Source organism: Carcharodon carcharias, chromosome 5 (genome assembly GCF_017639515.1).
Source record: "Carcharodon carcharias isolate sCarCar2 chromosome 5, sCarCar2.pri, whole genome shotgun sequence".
Classification (NCBI taxonomy): Eukaryota; Metazoa; Chordata; class Chondrichthyes; order Lamniformes; family Lamnidae; genus Carcharodon; species Carcharodon carcharias.
Window position 1 is genome coordinate 187,497,089 of NC_054471.1, and position 18,682 is coordinate 187,515,770.

The 18,682-nt window shown below is 40.5% G+C and overlaps 1 protein-coding gene across 5 annotated transcripts in view; it reads left to right on the forward strand.

The window, feature by feature from the left end:
- wdr35 (WD repeat domain 35) overlaps positions 1-18,682 on the forward strand; it is a 128,618-nt gene that overhangs the window by 19,713 nt on the left and 90,223 nt on the right. For all 5 annotated transcript variants that reach the window (XM_041188402.1, XM_041188403.1, XM_041188404.1 and 2 more), the window contains 4 exons: positions 4,380-4,525; positions 6,096-6,221; positions 7,656-7,841; positions 10,930-10,990. In XM_041188402.1, coding sequence (XP_041044336.1) covers positions 4,380-4,525; positions 6,096-6,221; positions 7,656-7,841; positions 10,930-10,990 — 519 coding nt within the window. The remainder of the gene's footprint in view (positions 1-4,379; positions 4,526-6,095; positions 6,222-7,655; positions 7,842-10,929; positions 10,991-18,682) is intronic.

The window sequence follows — 18,682 nt, forward strand, 5'->3', positions numbered from 1 at the left end:
GAGGGACGTTAAATGATGGGTAATAAATGTTGGCCTTGCCAGCAATGCCTACCCCTGATGAACAAATATAAAAAAAAAATGAACATGTGTTATGAGCAGCTCCATTGAGGTCTTTTGGGCAAATGGCAGATTTGGGCAAGTCATCAAGGATGTCCACATAGTGAACAGCATGAAGGGTATAAGAAGGAACCTTTTGTATGATGTATTCTCCTTCACAGTAATAAATAACAAAAAATGGGGGATAACTGTTTCCCTGGTACGTTTACCATGGCAAAGCCTCTATCAATCAGAGTCCACTTGCCAACCAATCAGCACCATTTTCTCATGTGGCATGAATTGTTGTTCCCTTTGAAATTTGGTATTCTTGCAATTCTGTCCTGAGGAATGCAAGACAAAAAGTTTCACCAGCATGTCTTTTTCCAGCAATACTCAAGTTCTGTACTACCAAACAACTATTAGTTATAAGTTTTGGCGGGAAAAAAAAACAGGCCATTTTTCCTCATCTTAACCTGTAAAGGAAGGACTTTCAGTTTATCAGGTGATCAAAGCAGAGCCTGCATTTTTAGTGTACTAATTGTACACGTAGGTTAAGAATTGAAGAAATTACTTACGCAAGTTAACATTAAGGCAACATCTGACTGAGTGTGGTGACAAGGAGTCAGGGCTTCATGGGGACAATTCTCCACTGGTTGGAGTCCTACCTAGCACAAAGGTTGTAGTTTTTGGTGGCCAATCATCTCAGTCCCTGGAGCTGTAGGAGTTCCTCAGGGTAGTGTCCTAGGCTCAACCATCTTCAGTTGCTTTATCAGTGACCTTCCCTGTATCATAAGATCAGAAGTGGGGGTTGCTTGCTGATGATTGCTGATGAAGTCCCATTTGCTACTTTTCAAGATATTGAAGTAGTCCTGTGTCCATATACAGCAAGAGCTGGACAGCCATGCAGGCTTGGGCTGTCTTTGTTGTGCTTTGAATTTAGTATATAGAAAACTGCTTTGTTTTCAGGTACTACAAAACTGAGGAGCTGTTCCACAACCGGGATAGATGCACAGTTGAATGAATATAAATGCTTGTAAAAGTATTAAGCTTTTAAAACGACCAGAGCACTGCTCTAATGAATTTTCTCCTGTGCCATGTACATGGGAGAAATATGTGAGTTTGAATATGAAGATTGTGTGGCATTTGAATAACAAGGAAGACTGTGGGGTTGAGTTTCACTTCTTTTTCCTAGTTTGTACCAGATTCCAAACTAGCAGCTGTGCCAGCACAAAAGGTCAGGGAATCTTAAACATAGGTGTGTTATGCCCAAAACCACTTCCTTTATGGTTTTCCAAACCTTTTAAATTGGATTAAGATTTGATATGCCAGGACCAGCTTTGACAACAAAACTGCTCATGTCCCCAGGTCAACATTGCAAGTTCCTGCCCATTTTAGGAAGGCAATTCAAGTTGCTTTCTCAGGCACATACTAAATGTTTTTAGTCTTCAAAAAATATGTAATTTACTAAGAAACTGACTAGTGTTCACCAATGTAACTAGTGATGATTCAATATAGTTTTTTAAAATTGTTTTTCAGCAATTTTAAAATCGGGTTACTCACGGATGAAGGACTAGCCTCTTCTATTAAAATGCTTAGGGCTGGAATTTATAGGGTGCCATGGTCCCTGCTGCCCTTCAGCCCTCGCTAAAATGTCAGAGGGGAGTCTGCCCCCGCTCTGGACAGCTGCATGGAGCCATTTAATGGTGTGGGAAATGTTAATTAGCCTGAAGCAGGCTTACGCCCATGCCTGGTGATGAAGTCTTGCCACAGAGCTGCTGGCCAGTCAGATGGCTGGCAGTTTTCTGGTCCCACCAGTGCCACCAGGAGCGGTGGCCACTGCTAAGATTGTATCCAGTCCCAGATATCAAGGAGCCAGATGCAAAGTAAGTACTAGGTTGGAGTGGTGGGGGGGTACCTATCATTGGAGACAGACCTGCTGGTCCTGGTGAGGTGGCTGGGGGGCCAGGATGGATGGGGGTGGGATGGCCTTTTGGGGTGTACGGGGGGAAGGTTGGGGGGGGGGGGAAGTAAGGGGTGCAGCGAGGGCCTCTGATTGGCCCAGGCGTCCCATAAAGGAGCTCCCCCCTTTGCCCATAACCAGCCCCCATAATTAAAGCTGCTGAGCTTTTAGCTCTGAGTCAACCAACTAAACTAAATTAACAAAATCAGGGACAAAATTAACACAGCCCCTAAATTAGGGAACTGTAAAACCAAAGACAAAATTTAAAGGAAACTTACAAACATGAAACCAAAATGTGATTAAAAGGGTTGATAAAGCACCCCAGCCCCCGGGGTGCCCACCAGGGCACGGAAGACTTCGATGGTGCCAGCAGACACAGCGTGCTCCCTCTCCAGGGACACCTGGGCATGAATGTAGCCGTGGGAGAGGGGCAGACATTTGGGTTGGACGACCCCCTCGATCGCCTGCTGCCTGGACCTGTTAATGGCTAACTTGGCCAAGCCCAGGAGCAGGTTCACGAGGAGGTCCTCCTCCCTCCTGGCACCGCCCCCCCCGCACCGGGTGCCCGTAGATCAGGAGCATGGGACTGAAGTGTAAACAAAACAGCAATAAAAAGTTTTTTAAATAACTGAAAAGGGGGTGCAGCCTACAACACCCATGTAAACGTGGTCCACGGACTCCACCCATGTAAACGTGGTCCACGGACTCCACAAGTCCACAAAAATGGCAAGTGTCTTGGTAGTCCGTGAACCGATACATTCTGCGGTTGTACGGAACTGCTGCGTGCAACACCCTCCACCCCAGGTCCCCGATGGAAAGCAGGAGGACACCTCCGTAGAGGGCCCCCCAACGGCGACCTCCACTGCCGATGGCAACGAGGCTCGCCAGGACATGTCCGGGCGAGGGCTAGGAAGTGAAGGGTGTGCAACAGCAGCCCTTACAGGAAACCCCTCCATGCCGTGCTAAAGGACACACAGGGCATTTCTGCAAGGCAGCTCATGTTGCGGGGCACCAGCTCCCGAGGGAGGGTTCGGGGCTTGGGGCCAATGTGGCATTCTGTCCGAACAGGGGTATGCTCTGATGGGAGACCACTGCACGCCCTGCTGGGCTTTTATTATTTATTTATTTATTTTTTGAATTTAAATCCCACCAGCAGACCTGATGTGATTTGAACCCACATTCCTAGACTATTAGCTTGGGTCTCTGGCGTGTTAGTCCAGTGACATTACCGCTATGCAACCACCTCCCCCTGCTGGGCTTTTAACTCTTACGAGTACAAACCTGTTTCCATCTGTATCAGATGAAGTTACGTTGTTTCATAGTTTGCCATTGTGAGATTTGAACTCTTGATACTCTTTTGAGTAAACCCGTTTCCATCTGTTTCAGATGAAGTTACATTGTTTCATAGTTTGCCATTGAGAGATTTGAACTCTTGATCTTGGGGTTACAAACCCAGTACCATAACCACTTGGCTATTTAGGCCAAGCACTATGTAGCTCTTTCGAGTACAAACCTGTTTCCATCTGTTTCAGATGAAGTTACATTGTTTCATAGTTTGCCATTGTGAGATTTGAACTCTTGATACTCTTTTGAGTAAACCTGTTTCCATCTGTTTCAGATGAAGTTACATTGTTTCATAGTTTGCCATTGTGAGATTTGAACTCTTGATCCTGGGGTTACAAACCCAGTACCATAACCACTTGGCTATTTAGGCTAAGCCCTGCTGGGCTTTTACATGTAGTGGTGGGATGAGGCTCTTAAGCAGCCACTAATTGGCCACTTAAGGGCCTCAATTGCCCGACAGCAGGAGGGCCACCGAATGGCTCTCCCACAGCATGTATAATTGCAGAGGGGGCAGAGCATGTAGATAGATGGCAGACACGCTGCCCACGGGATTTTATACCCCCACCTCTAACTTCAAACCCAATGGAGGATGAGTGTAAAATCCAACTATTTGTGATAAATCCATTTTTAAGCTATCTTAATAAAATTGCACCAGTTTCTATTAAACACATCATTGAATGCACAATACCAAAGGAAATTATAAACAAAAGCAGAATTACCTGGAAAAACTCAGCAGGTTTATGCTGCCAGACCTGCTGAGTTTTTCCAGGTAATTCTGTTTTTGTTTTGGATTTCCAGCATCCGCAGTTTTTTTGTTTTTACCAAAGGAAATTATGTTGTATTACACTGCCCGATTGTACTGCTTTGTGGAAGATTTTAAGCTTGTGATTATACAAATATATCTTTGTCAAAGCTTGAACTGTAACTTAACTAGCACAGTTTTGAGCTGATGGTTGCAATTCCCTGATTTGTGGTCAAAAGTGGAAACTCCACTCCAAACCTGGAGTGAATAATGCAATCTTCTCATTTTTCATGCTAGATCCTGTCCTGATTGATACTGGTATAAATGTGGTTGGCATTCAGTGGAACTATTGTGGGAGTGTATTGGCTGTTGCTGGTTCTCAAGTGTCAGCTGGTCAAGACAAGCAAATCAATGTTGTGCAGTTCTACACTCCTTTTGGTGAGGTGAGAGTTTTTTTGCTCTTTTTTTGATTGGTGGAAATTTCAAGTCAGCTAGATACCTCATTGCATAAGAAAAAACTGAGGAAAGGGTTATGCTTGTTCGGAATCTCACAGCCTGAAAAACCGAGAAGCAGTTGAACAAAATCAATCAATAGCATAGTGTAAGTAAACTAACTTCTTGCTGTGTACAAATCGTCTGCCATAGTAGCCAACAAAGCAATGAGCATGCCTTAAAGTAATTGGTTGTGAAATGCTTTAGGATGTTCTGTTACAATCACAGCTGATGTTATTTGCTGAGCAAGCCTAGAGTAAAACTTGTCTTACTGATCATAACTTTTTTTTGTATTTTGAAAATAAGAGGAAAACTACTGATCTCAGAAACATAGAATCCTAGTAATACTTTTAGGATTTTAAAATTAAAAGATTTAGTAACAAGAAAAAGAAACAAACATACAGGATTAAAATTAGAGTTAAAACAGTCTTACAAAACATTTCCCAAAACCCTACTTGGTCAGCACACACAAACTACTTGGCAACAACTCCCTTAAAGATTTTAACCATAAAAATCAGTAATATTACCAAAAGCAAAACTGCTTTCACTTTAGTAAAAGGTGTACCACACAATTTCTCACTCTCCTCCCCTCTGCTGTTAAAAAAACCAAAGGAAGTTCAAGAACAGACTACTTTCTGAAAACAAAGACTCCTCTGGCTTTAAATTGCATGGCTGCTTAAAATTTACAACTTTTCTGAGCACAGAGCTAGTTTCAGGACATTTCCCCCGCACAGCCAACACAACTCAACTAAACATCTTTCGTTAAATATCGTTTTCCCCTTTGATCTTTTGACTCCATTGTTCTAAGCACCTCTTTTGAACTCAATTTTTCCAAAATATAAAGATCTTTCATGTCTTCCTATTGCCTCCACTTTCAGGTAAAATAATATTTTATAATCTTGTTTACCTACGAAACCTTTGTAAGTTGTAAAAGTCCTTTTATTATTTCTACATTCCCTTTGAAACTTAACAGGTGAAAAGTTAAGTTGCTACTTATCCTGTAAGGCAAATTTCAAACCCAACCTAATTACCTATACATTCAACTTCACCATAGCCTATCATTACAAATGCATGCATATAGCACTTTTACCTTTATCTCTCTGCTCCCACAGACAAGCTGTTTTTACTAAACTTTATCTATATAATGTGTGTGTAAGTAATATGTATATATAAAATATACACACACATCCTTCTTTACAGAATACCACCATATTCCCAAAAATATTTCTAAAAATCCATCTTCACTGTTCAAAATAAATAAATAATACCATCTAAATGCTAGTCTTTTTTAAAATTTCTTTACCAACAGAGTTTAAAGAATTATAATGATTCCTTGTATACAGCTTTTAAGTCAGTTAGAATACTGAATCTAAACTACATAAAATAATCAAGATCAGCGTCAATTTAAGACAGATAATGCAATTGTTAAATTTGAGGAACGCTGTTATATTGTGTGTTACATTCTTGGTATTTTCAGAATTATAACCTAGATATTCTCCTCACTTTGCCCATTTCTTCAAGCATTTGCGCACATTAAAAGTGTCTGGCAAGCAAATGTATGCAGCATCGTGGGAAGGAGGAGGGTTGAGAATTGCCCTTGCTGTTGATTCTTTTATTTATTTTGCCAACATCAGACCTGATTACAAGGTAAAACCTACCAGCATCCCTAACTATTTTTTTGTATTCTGAAGATGAGTAGGTGTTTTTTCTTCATGCTAATTGTACACATTTGGTATAGTTAAGAATTGTGCAGATAGAGATCCTGCTGCTTTCCCGCTTCCCTCTGATTAAGTGTGGAGCAGGAAGGCTTGCGATCAAGGCCTTCAAATGGCCACTTAAGGGCTTACCCTGCTGCTAGTATTCAACCAACAGCGGGCAAGGGACTTGACATCTGGGGAGGCTGTCCGGAAAACCCTATTTGGGTTTCTGGGGGTGGTCCCTTGTTTTTGGGCACTCTGTGCCTGATTGAAGTACCTGGTATTGGGAAGGATAGCGAGGGTGGGGTCTACTTCCATCTCTGCTATATCCTCTGTCTCTGCTCTTGACTCAGCTCATTTGATGCTGAAACTCTCTTCAATGTCTTTGTTACCTCTTGACTCGGCTATTCCAATGCACTCATGGCCTGCCTTCCACCTTGCACCCTCTGTATATTGGAGCTCCTCTAAAACTGTACTGCCTGTCTCATAACTTGCACCAATTCCTGTTCACCCATCTCCCTTGTGCTGGCTGAGCTATATTGGCTCCCAGTTTGAAAGTGCCACAATTTCAAAATTCTTGTTGTTTTCAAATCTTTCCATGACCTCACCCCCTCCTCATCTTTATAACCCCCTACAAGGCATCTCTGCGTTCCTCCAATTCTGGCCTCATCTCTGATTATAATTGCTTCATCGTGGTGGCAACGCCTTCAGCTTTAATGGATCTAAGCACTCCAATTCCCTCCCTAAACCTCTCTCTGTTTTCCTTTTAATCCCCTCTTTAAAATGCACTTCTTTGTCCAAGCTTTTGGTCAGCAGTCCCTATTATCTCTTTGTATGGCCAAATGCAAATCACAGGCAGGAGCCCTTATTCTAAAACTGTGCCTCCTAGTTCTAGATTCCCTTACAAAGGAAAACATCTTCTTAGAATCTACCCTGTCAAGTTCCCTCTAGATCTTATATGCCTCAATAAGATCACTTCTCATTCTTCTAAACTCCAATGAGTAAAAGGCCAACCTGCTCAACCTTTCCTCATAGAATAACTCCTTTATCCCAGGAATCAATGACCCCTCTCTGAACCACCTCCAGTGCAAGTTTATCATCCTTTAATGAGGAGATGAAAACTGCATGGAGTACTGTAGATTTGGTCTCACCAACATGTTGGATAGTAATAATAGTAAGACTTCCCTACTTTTGTACTCAGTCCCCCTTGAAATAAAGGCCAACATTTCATTTGCCTTCCGAATTACTTGCTGTACCTGCATGCTAACGTTTTGTGGTCTGTCATTATAATGATTTATGAGATCAAAAAAGTACATTTTTTTATGAAACAATATCCTTTTTTATTTTAAGCAAACATTGTGATTCAATTTTTGTCTTTTGGCAGTGGGGTTATTGCTCCAACACAGTAGTGTATGCATATACCAGACCAGATCGATTGGAATACTGTGTAGTCTTTTGGGACACCAAAAACAATGAAAAGTATGTAAAATACGTAAGGAGTCTGCTTTCAATAACTACATGTGGAGACTTTTGCATTTTAGCAACTAAAGCTGATGAGAGTTCTCCGCAGGTAAGGAATTATATTCACTATTTACCACATTTTGTATTAGGACTGTAACTGAAATATTTAGTCAACTGTTGACTCAGCATTTATCTCAAAAATAATAAAATGCTTGCAAAAGTGAGATCAATAGATCTTTGTTCCCCAAGGATATCAAAGGATTTGTTACAATAAGTAAATGAAGTTCAGATACTGATCAACCATGATCTAATTGAATGGCAGTGCAGGCTTGATGGGTTGAATGGTCTGCTTCTGTGCCCAGCTTCATACATTTCCTTGACAGGAGATTGGTGAATTACAGAGGTAATTCAGTAAGGTGCTAGGAAGGGCGAGGATAAAGCATCAGCTCCCAGAAACTGGCACATTGGACACATATAATAAAGTATATACACCTAAAGCACACTGTGCCTGTTTAGGCCCTCGGATCACCAGAGGTTCCTGTCCTAAGCTGCACCTGCAGATGCATGTTAGGCCCCAGACATCAGAAAGTTTCAGTTCCATCTAAAGATCTTGTGGGGGTGGTAGGCACAACTGCAGTTTAATCAAATGGTTTTATTTTCATTGTTTGGTCTGACCCTGGAACTCTCGTGGGTCCTTTGTACTGCAGTAGTGCAAGGCTAACTGCAGCATCATGTTCTCTGGGCACCCCTGCATACAGGCACCCAGCTAGTGAATGATCTGGAAAAGGAGGTGGGAAGATGACACCTAACTTATATTTCTGCTTTTGAGCCTGCACCCCTTTAATCTGACCTTTCTGTTGGAGGGGAAATGGTCAGGAAAATTGGCTCCAATTTCTCCTTTTTGTAATCAGCTATTTCCTACTTCTGTAATTCACCAATCATCTTAATTAGGGAGGAAAATACAAAATTTCAATATTCTCCCCACTCACTGTGCGCTTCCTGGGTGGGCAGGAGTGAAATTCCCCAAAAGTGAGAGTGCGCTCTTTCGCGCATCCGTACCAAAGAGCGCACATCTCCCTGAGGATAAGTGCTGCCTCAGGGAGATCGCTGACAGTTTTAAAAACGTTAAAAATAAAAATCCTTAACATGTCCCCCTCATGTGACAATGTCACATGAGATGGGACATGTTCATAAATTGCACTAAAACTTTATTAAACTTTTTTAATCCCTGCACGAAACATCATTCCACTGGTGGATGAGGTTTCATGTTTTTTCTATTGCCCGCTGGGGTTCCTGGCCTGCCCAACAACCTTCCTTTAATTGTTTCAATAATCCTGTCAATGGCCTCAATTGGCCATTGACAGGTCGACGGGCCCGCAGCTGATTTCGCTGCGACCCTGCCTTCCTGAAAATTTAAATGGGGCGGGATGACGTTCCCCCTGACGTCATCTTGCGTCATTTTACGTGTCGGGGAGCAGGCCCCGCCCCCTGCTTGCCGATGGCAAAATTCAGCCCAATGGGTATGTTGGGAAGGTGGGACTGAAGTGAACCAAAAGGAGTAAGCTAGTTGATCAAATTACCTTTTCATTCTTTAGATTTATTCCATCTCCATGAGAACCTGTAGTGGAATTGGTAGAATAGTGGCTATGTTATTGGATTAGTAATCCACAGGCCTGGTTTAATGATCTGGATACATGAGTTCAAATTCCACTACAGCAGTGAATGATTTTAAATTCAATTAAATAATTTTAGAATAAAAAATTAGAATCGGTAATGGTGACCATGAAACTACCAGATTATTATAAGAACCAATCTGGTTCACTAATTTCCTTTGGGGAAGGAAATCGGCTGTCCTTACTTGTCTGACCTATGTGACTCCATGCCCAAAACAGTGTGATTTACTTTTCAATTTCCCTCTGATATGGCCTAGCAAGCCACTCAGTTGTATTCAAGAAGGTGGCTTACCACCACCTTCTCAAAGGCAATTAGGGATGGACAATAAATGCTAGCCTTGCCAATGATGCGTTCACCCTGTGAATGAATAAAAACTGCCCAACTATCTTATGAATTTATACAAAATTCACATAAATAATTATATACAGATTTGTATTTTACAAACAAAAACTTGAGGACAAGGCTAATGTAATCTCATTTACATATGGACATTCTCATAACTTCATCTTTATCTTATTACTTAATGTGTTATGTATTAACTTTGAAAAGTAACTAAAGTATTGTCAGCTTATTCTGTTTCGTCACTTACTTCTTGTCACAGGTTAATTTGTTTTTCTGTTTATGTGCTGCATTTGAAAGGATGAGAATGAAATGGAATCTGTAGTTGCTATGGTAACCATTTCTAGAATTTATTTCACTGCTAATGGGGGGGAGTTTTGCCAGGCTCTTTGAGATGGCATTAGAGGTGGGGAGGCGAGGAAAATTAGAAAAAAATAATGTTGAACGTGAAAGCTGACGTGTTCCTGCCCTCGCCGCTTTTCCCAGTGGTGCTTTTTGTGCAAATATGACAACCCACCTGGCAGAGGCAAGAAGTCAATTGAGGTTGCGAATAAAGCAATTTAGCATCCTTTTTCAGAGAGCAATTGAATTTGACCCGAGGCACATGGGATCCCAGCAGTGTTTGCAGCTCATAACAGGCGGGTGTGCAATGGGAGGTCAGAGCATCATGAAAATGATATGTAATCTGCACGGCAAAGGAGCAAATCATCAAACCTCAGGTTGTTGACCAGCAGAGGCTTACAATTGCATGATCATTGCCAAGAGAACTGTTGTCACAGATAGTGCTAGTATTGAAGAAGTGGCTGCCATTTCCCCTAGCCATTTTGCCCTTCCATTTAATTCTGCCCCCTCTCATCTCAAATATCTCAGCAGCATTCTCATTATTGACACTCTGAAGGCTGCTGGCGCCCTTACAATCACACATGCTGAATTGCTTTTCCACTTCCTCAACCCACTTGCTGATTCTAGTTGGACGATGATCCCAGAGGCACCTTCTTAATTGGGTGCTTCCTGGAAGACTGAACAGAAAAACCTAAGATGGGAATATTCAGCTCAGTGTATGTATTTGTGTTAATTTGAACTGCATGCCAATTAAATTATAGGCTACACAATGCTTTTTTAAGATGTATTTGATTATTTTTTAATTCATTGTCATAACATCATGCAATTTTCTCCTGTTTTAGTATGTTCTTGTGTTGTGTAATTCCATTGGGACCCCCTTGGATTCAAAATATATTGACATTGGTGAGTATACAAGTTTGATTTATTGATGAAAGTATGAAAATTCTTGTTTTAGGTAGTGATTTATATTCAGAATGTTAAAAAGAGTTGCAGTTTGTTTGCTTTGGCCAGTTTCTTCTAATGTGACTGATTCATCTTCCTTATACATAGACTAAAGTGGCCATGGTGATGAAAGATACTTATTTGTCTGCTCAATTTAAAAAAAAACACTGGTCGGAATTTTAAGGCCCCAGGGAGCGGCTGGGTGGCAGGGGGAGGCATAAAATCAGCTGGGATGATGAAAAATTACATTAGTTTTGTCTTTAAGTGCCATGCTTGTCGCCTTCCTGCCACCACTGGGATTTTACGAGTAGCAGGGTAGGTGGCAGCAGCCTACCTGTCCTCAGGCCAGTTGACATCCTTAAGTGGTCAAACAGGTGGAAACCTCGCCAGATAGAGAGGTCTCAAGATATACCCTAGTGACTACTTCATGGGGATGTGGGGGGGTGCCCTCCTGATCAGGCACCCTTTGGTCCATGGAGGACCCTGCTCTCCCTGCTGGAAGACCACTTCCCTGCATTCAGGATTGCAAACCCCCCCCCCCCCCCCCCCCCCATCCCCAACCCGCTTGCCCTCACCAGGGACTGCCTGCACTTCACACCTGCATTCTGCCCTTAATTGCTACTGCTATGGGACCTGCTGCAGTACCAGCAGTGACACTGCTGTGACTGAAGAGCTGTTGTTAGCCCTATAATTGGCTGGCAGCTCTTGCCAGGGGAGGGTGCGGGATATCCTCTTTTAGAGGGGTATTTTGGCCCAGCAAGGAATCTTTAAACAACTGTCACAACCTATATTTTCAATTGGTATGTTTGAGATGCAGCTCTGAATTTCAGGAATAAAAACCACCAAGCCTCAGGAGGTTTTTCATAATTAAATCAAACATTTATTAATTTAACACCAAATTTAAACACATGCTCGTCTACAAATTACTACCATAAAAACTTTTAAACAAATCCCCAAATTAATCACTCCCAGGTAAATCTTCCCCAAGGCAACAACAACCCATAGGCTTTAAACAGACACCAGGCAAAGCACATTTTATCTTACAAATTCAAGATGAGGGTCCTTCCAATTTGTTCCTTCACAGAGTTGTAGGCTTACAGGTGGCTTAGATCTCACATGCCTCTCACTTCCATACACAAAACTCTTCTGTATATACCTAGCCTTCCTTCCCGTTGAATGTAAACTCTCATTGTATCACCAGGCCCTTTGAGCTCCACCTCTTCTAACAATTTAAAACCCTTTTCTTAGTACCAGTTTTATTAGTAATATAGACATATTGCTTGGTGTCTTCTAGCTAGGTACAAGATTTCACCCCCAGTCTTTGAATGGTTTATTTAACAAAATGCAAATGTCTCCTTTACCTTACTGTTTAACATCTCAAAACTACTTTACATCAAAGCACCCCAGACTAGCTGTTTTTAATCCAATTAAGAGACGCACAGACAAAGACCCTACTCCAAGTCCAAATTTAAATAATTTCCTATAACATTATATACACTACTGTCTTCCTGACAGGGCAGAAGCCATGACTGCTGGAAATCCATTGCATGATCAATGTAAAATTCAGTTGGGTTTCCATGACTGGTGGAGGCGAGGTTGTTCCTGACCTTCAGGGTGGTGGATGGGGCCACCACAGCCCTATAAAATCCCAGCCATTCAGTTTTGTTATTGCAGCATAGATTTACTTGAATGATATCTGAACTCCAAGGGTTGAATTATGAGGAGAGATTATATGGACTAAATTTCCTGGAATTTGAAGGTTTTAGGGTGACATAATGGACGTTTTCAAAATCTTAAGTGGAACAGATAACCATAGCTTGAGAGAAACAATTTCCACAAGTTGGGTAGTCTAGGACTAGGGGTCAGAGTCTAAAAATTAGAACTAGACCTTTTAGGACTGAACATAGGAAACACTTCACGCAAAGGACACGAGAAGTTTGAAATGCTCTTCTTCAAATAGCAATTGATGCTAGACCCTGGATATTGGTGGATAGCAGCACAGTGGACTCCACTGTTAATCTAGCCATTTGTTGCATATTTTAGGAAAGACCATAATCAAAAGAGCTGTTAACTTTGTTGTCCTTGTTCAACAGTCTGCTTTCAGGATTTCTTAGAAAGGAGTGTGCTATAAAGATCTGGAATGTGAATATTTTCAGTGATTCAATAATTTTCTGTAGAATTTGTTCATCTTTATACTTTGATAATTTTGCTGCTTGACCAGAAAATGGCAATGTTAATATTAGGCTAATACTCCATGAGGCTACTTGGCTGATATTTTAATTTGTTTCAAGTGACTGATTTAAAAATCCTTGACAGGATAAGTAACTAAAGGGCTACCTGAACTACTTATACATACGAAGCAAGAGAAATCTCATAACTGGATGTGTCTTTCAACTGAGGATTTTGTTAGTTGTAGGGTGATGGCCATGTATTACAAAATAAAAGTAGATGACTAGAAAAATATTCAAATTAACGTAATGTAAATGGTTCTAGAATATTGCTTGTGCTGAATACCTGATTCACTGCACGATTCACGGAATGTTTTACTTAAGGATGGGAGGATGCTGAGGACACTGCAGTAGAAATGTGCGGAGGAGTCTATCTTCCTAACTTCTATAAAGTGAACAATTTGGGTTATTACACTTTTTTAATATTGGCGAGGCAGCAATTGGATTGGCACTTTTTTTTATTTGAGAGTTATGTATCTTTTTCCAATCATGTATATTTGAGAATATTGAGGATTTGAATGATTAGACTCAACCTAAGGAAACCTATATATAATTTGATATTTATGTATGAGTGCAGTCTTTTGTTCTGTTGTATACTCAACTGTATTATTTCATCTGCTTTGAAAAGCAATTGAGTTTTTCTGTGGTGCTAACCGTTGCTATTACTTAGCTATAGGTATTTCAATAATCATTACTTTTAAATTGATTGAAGAGTAAATATGGTTGAGGTTGTTTTTAGTCTTGGTTCTGAATGAGTTCTGTTGTCTCACTAGCCTATGTTTTAACAGTGAAACCTTTCATCAGTACGTTACAGATGCAGCCAAGTATTCTCTTTTTCTGTCTCAATGACATCCTGTAAAATTCTTTTTCAGTGTGGTAAGCCTTCCATACACAGGAGCACTAGGATGTTGAGAAAATTTAATGCATTTAGCTGACATAATGCTGGAAATAAAATGGTGTAAAGTTTATGGAGTTCTTAGCCACTGTACTTTGAAGTCTAGCCAATTTCTCCATTCAGACATACTTGGTGTCCAGCAAGCTGGATAGTATCTAACAGTAACTGTAAAAAGTTTGCTAGAATTCTATAATTGATGACACACATTTCCTCCATTCAGTAAACTTTATTGTACTGATTTAAGCCTGAAAGCATTAACACTTTGACTTTACTATTGATTCATTTTTCCTATGGTGGAAGATTTGTATAGAGATTAAGTTCTTTAAAATGCAATATTCTAAATATAATGTCATAAAAAGATGCTAATTTTATGTGTGGGTTTATTATTTTGAATTTTTTGGATTTGCAAAAAAAGAAACTTTTTAGTTTAAATTATTATACAAGAATTAACACATTTCTTAAAACAAGTTTTCAGGATACAAAATGTTTAAGAAATGTCAGTCAACCCATGACTAACAAAAATACTGTCAATTTAAAATACCTCCCAAGCATTCAGATATTAATTTCTTCACGACTGAATTTCCTAAAGCGCCTCTATAAAATGACTCTCATCTAGGGAACTTTCATTGTCTGTACTTCCTGTTAACTTTATCTCTGTTACAAGCTTTCTATCAATTTCAGTATTATTGTTTTCACCAGTTTTTCAAAAATTTGAATTTTTAGCATTTCTAATTGCTTATTTGTAGCAATAATTCTAACCTTTGAGCATCCCAATGTAGATTTGTGAGCCAAGGAGGCCAAGCCTTTATTTTGTAGTCTAGTCTATAAAGGTAATGTAGTGATGGATGAATTGGGATCTTTTCTAAGGTTGGATGTTTGGATAATATTGTAACCATAAGTATTGCCAAATAAATCTTAATTTTAAAGTTAATTCAGCACAAAAACAAATTTATAACAGTTTTATATTAAATCGTAGTGATGACTACAAGATATCTCTATTTAATAGGCTTTAGACTAAACGAAAAAGTCCACCACACATTACATTATGCATTAGAGATATAAAATATGGTTTCTGATAAAATATGAAAGTTAGAATGAAATTGCTTTACTGCATTGGGTTTGTAATTGTGATGAATACTTTGTGTCAAGTGTTGTTGGAGAATGTGATACTAATTCTAGCATGATTACCTATAACACACATTGTTACTTGCAAAAGCTGACCCTAAAATGTACACTTCGCTTACAGGATGAAGTTAGACTCCTTTGTTTTTAGCAATGTCATAATTTTTAGATATTGAAAAATATAGTAAAAGGTAGTCACAAAAAGTATCTTGGGAGTTATCTGAGGAAATGTTAGAAAGAAGCTTGTATACTGAATTATTTACTGACTTGCAAGTTTAGCGCAGTGGAATGACAACACATTGTGAAGTACTGCACCAATGCTTGAAGCCATGTCTTTAAGTAATTTAAAAGCAGGCATAGTTGGGATGTCTCCATATCAGCAGAAGATCAGGAGCCTAAGGCAACCCCTGCAGGACCTGCTTGCAGAGTTCTAGAACCTGGAGCCTCTCAATAACGTCAGTTACCATTGTCTGCTTAGCTCCTGTCAAAGGCCAACACTGTGAAGAAGCAGGAGAATAGACAGGAAAGGGATATCCCTCCGGGACACCCTGGTCCACTCCTCCATCACCCCCTACTCCTCAACCCCCTCCTATGGCACCACCCCATGCCCACGCAAAAGATGCAACACCTACCCCTTCACTTCCTCTCTTCTCACCGTCCAATGGCCCAAACACTCCTTTCAAGTGAAGCAGCATTTCATTTGCATTTCCCCCAACTTAGTCTACTGCATTCGTTGCTCCCAATGTGGTCTCCTCTACATTGGAGAGACCAAACGTAAACTGGGCGACCGCTTTGCAGAACACCTGCGGTCTGTCCGCAAGAATGACCCAAACCTCCCTTTCGCTTGCCATTTTAACACTCCACCCTGCTCTCTTGCCCACATGTCTGTCCTTGGCTTGCTGCATTGTTCCAGTGAAGCCCAACGCAAACTGGAGGAACAACACCTCATCTTCCGACTAGGCACTTTACAGCCTTCCGGACTGAATATTGAATTCAACAACTTTAGGTCTTGAGCTCCCTCCTCCATCGCCACCCCCTTTCTGTTTCCCCCTTCCTTTTGTTTTTTCCAATAAATTATATAGATTTTTCTTTTCCCACCTATTTCCATTATTTTTAAATATTTTTAAAACTTTTATGCTCCCCCCAACCCCACTAGAGCTATACCTTGAATGCCCTACCATCCATTCTTAATTAGCACATTTGTTTAGATAATATCACCAACTTTAACACCTATGTGTTCTTTTGTTCTGTTGTCTGTGACATCTTTTGATGATCTGCTTCTATCACTGCTTGTTTGTCCCTACAACCACACCAACCCCCTCCACTTCGCTCCCCCCACCCAAACCACACCCCACCCCCCCCACACACACACACACACACACACACACACACACACACACACACACACACACACACCTTAAACCAGTTTATATTTCACCCCTTTCTTGGATTCACTCAAGTTCTGTCGAAGGGTCATGTGGACTCAAAACGTCAACTCTTTTCTTCTCCGCTGATGCTGCCAGACCTGCTGAGTTTTTCCAGGTAATTCTGTTTTTGTTTAGGAAAGGGACAACGCTTATTCAGTAATCAGAAAGATAAGCCTATTTGATAAGAATTATCATTCACAGTTGTATTTTATATTAATAAAGCTTTTTTGTTACAGTAAGTACATTGTGCAATTTTCTTTGATTTATGAGATCAAAGTAAGGATATTAGGAAACTAATAGGTTGGCCCTGATTATGGTGTGGATTTTGTTAGATTACATTGAATGGGAATGATCATAGGAATTGATGAACTGGGAAGGCTGAGTAATCAAGAAAATGCTTGATCAATCAAAGTTTCATTCACCTTTGCATATGCCATTGGGCCACTTGGTGCTTTCTCCTGGACCTCTTCAACCGAGATAGGAGTACATAGGATATATGATACAGGAATAGGCTGTTTTACCCAACCAGCCTACGCCAATGTTTATGCTCCAATCGAACCTCCTCCTACCTTTTCTCATCTACCATCGTAACCATCTATTTATTCCCTTCTCCCTCATACGCTTGTTTAGTTTCACCTTAAATGCATCTATACTATTTGCTTCAACCGCTCACTGTGTTAGTGAGATCCACATTCTTACTACTCTTTTAGGTGAAGAGGTTTCTTCTGAATTCCTTTTTGGATTTCTTGGTGACTATCTTATACTGATGGTCCCTAGTTATGCTCTTCCCCAAAAGAGGAAAACTTCATTTTGCACCCATTCTATCAAAACCTTTCATAACTTTAAGGACCTCTATTAGGTCACCAGTCAGCGTTCTCTTTTCAAGACAGAAGAGACCCAGCTTGTCAATCCTTTCCTGATACATATACCCACACATTTCTGGTATTATATTTGTAAATCTTCTCTGCACCCTATCCAGTGCCTCCATATCCTTTTTTCATAATATGGCGACAAGAACTGCACGCAATATTCTAATTGTGATCTAACTAATGTTTGGTACAGATTTAACCTAACTTTCCTACACCTCAATTCTATTCTTATAGAAATAAAACTTAGTGCTTTTAAAAAAATCTATTTGTACTCCAAGCCCCTTTGTTCTTCTACCTACCTAGACTTACATCTTTCAAGTAACAAATGACCTCCCTATCTCTGCTACAGAAACCTCCGACCAACTCATGTATATGTGTTGAGTTTCATTTGCCAATTATTTACCCGTTCTGCAAGTTTATTAATGTCCTACTGTAATTTATTACAGTCCTCCTCAGTATTGACTATTCACATCCCACTCCTTCCAATTTAGTGTCATCCGCAAATTTAGAAATCGTATTTTTGATTTCAAAGTCCAAATCGTCATTGTAAATTGTGAACAGCAGTGGTCCCAGTACTGACCCTTGTGGAATACTGCTTCCCACCTTCTGCCACTCTGAATAACTACTCTTTAATCCCATTCTTGGCTTCTGTCTTGAAGCCAGCTAGCAGTTGATTCTGCCAGTAAGTAACAGGGACACAGTAGATTCCCTTAAAATAAAGGCATCATGTGAACTGGGAGGGAATTTGCTAGTTCATTCGAGGAGCGCAACGCATGTAGGAAAAGCACAATGTGCAGACCCAATGCTGCATGAGGCAGTTAATGCTGCTGGTTCTGGTGATCAGTGCATTAATTACTTGCTGAATGCACGAATGAAGTGGCAAAGGACGAATACTGGGAATGTAAGCTGAGCGCACAGCACCCACCCCCCCAGTCCTGGGAATTCCCCTACACAAGAGTAATTGTTGTGATGACCTTGATACCCACTGACGCTCCATCCCAGTAATGCCTCCCTGCAAATAAATCACAAAGCACCTGACTTACCTCCCTGCAGAACCAGACCCTGCAAAAATTCTTCTCTGTTGGGTAGTTTTAAAAAAAGTGTTTTTTTAT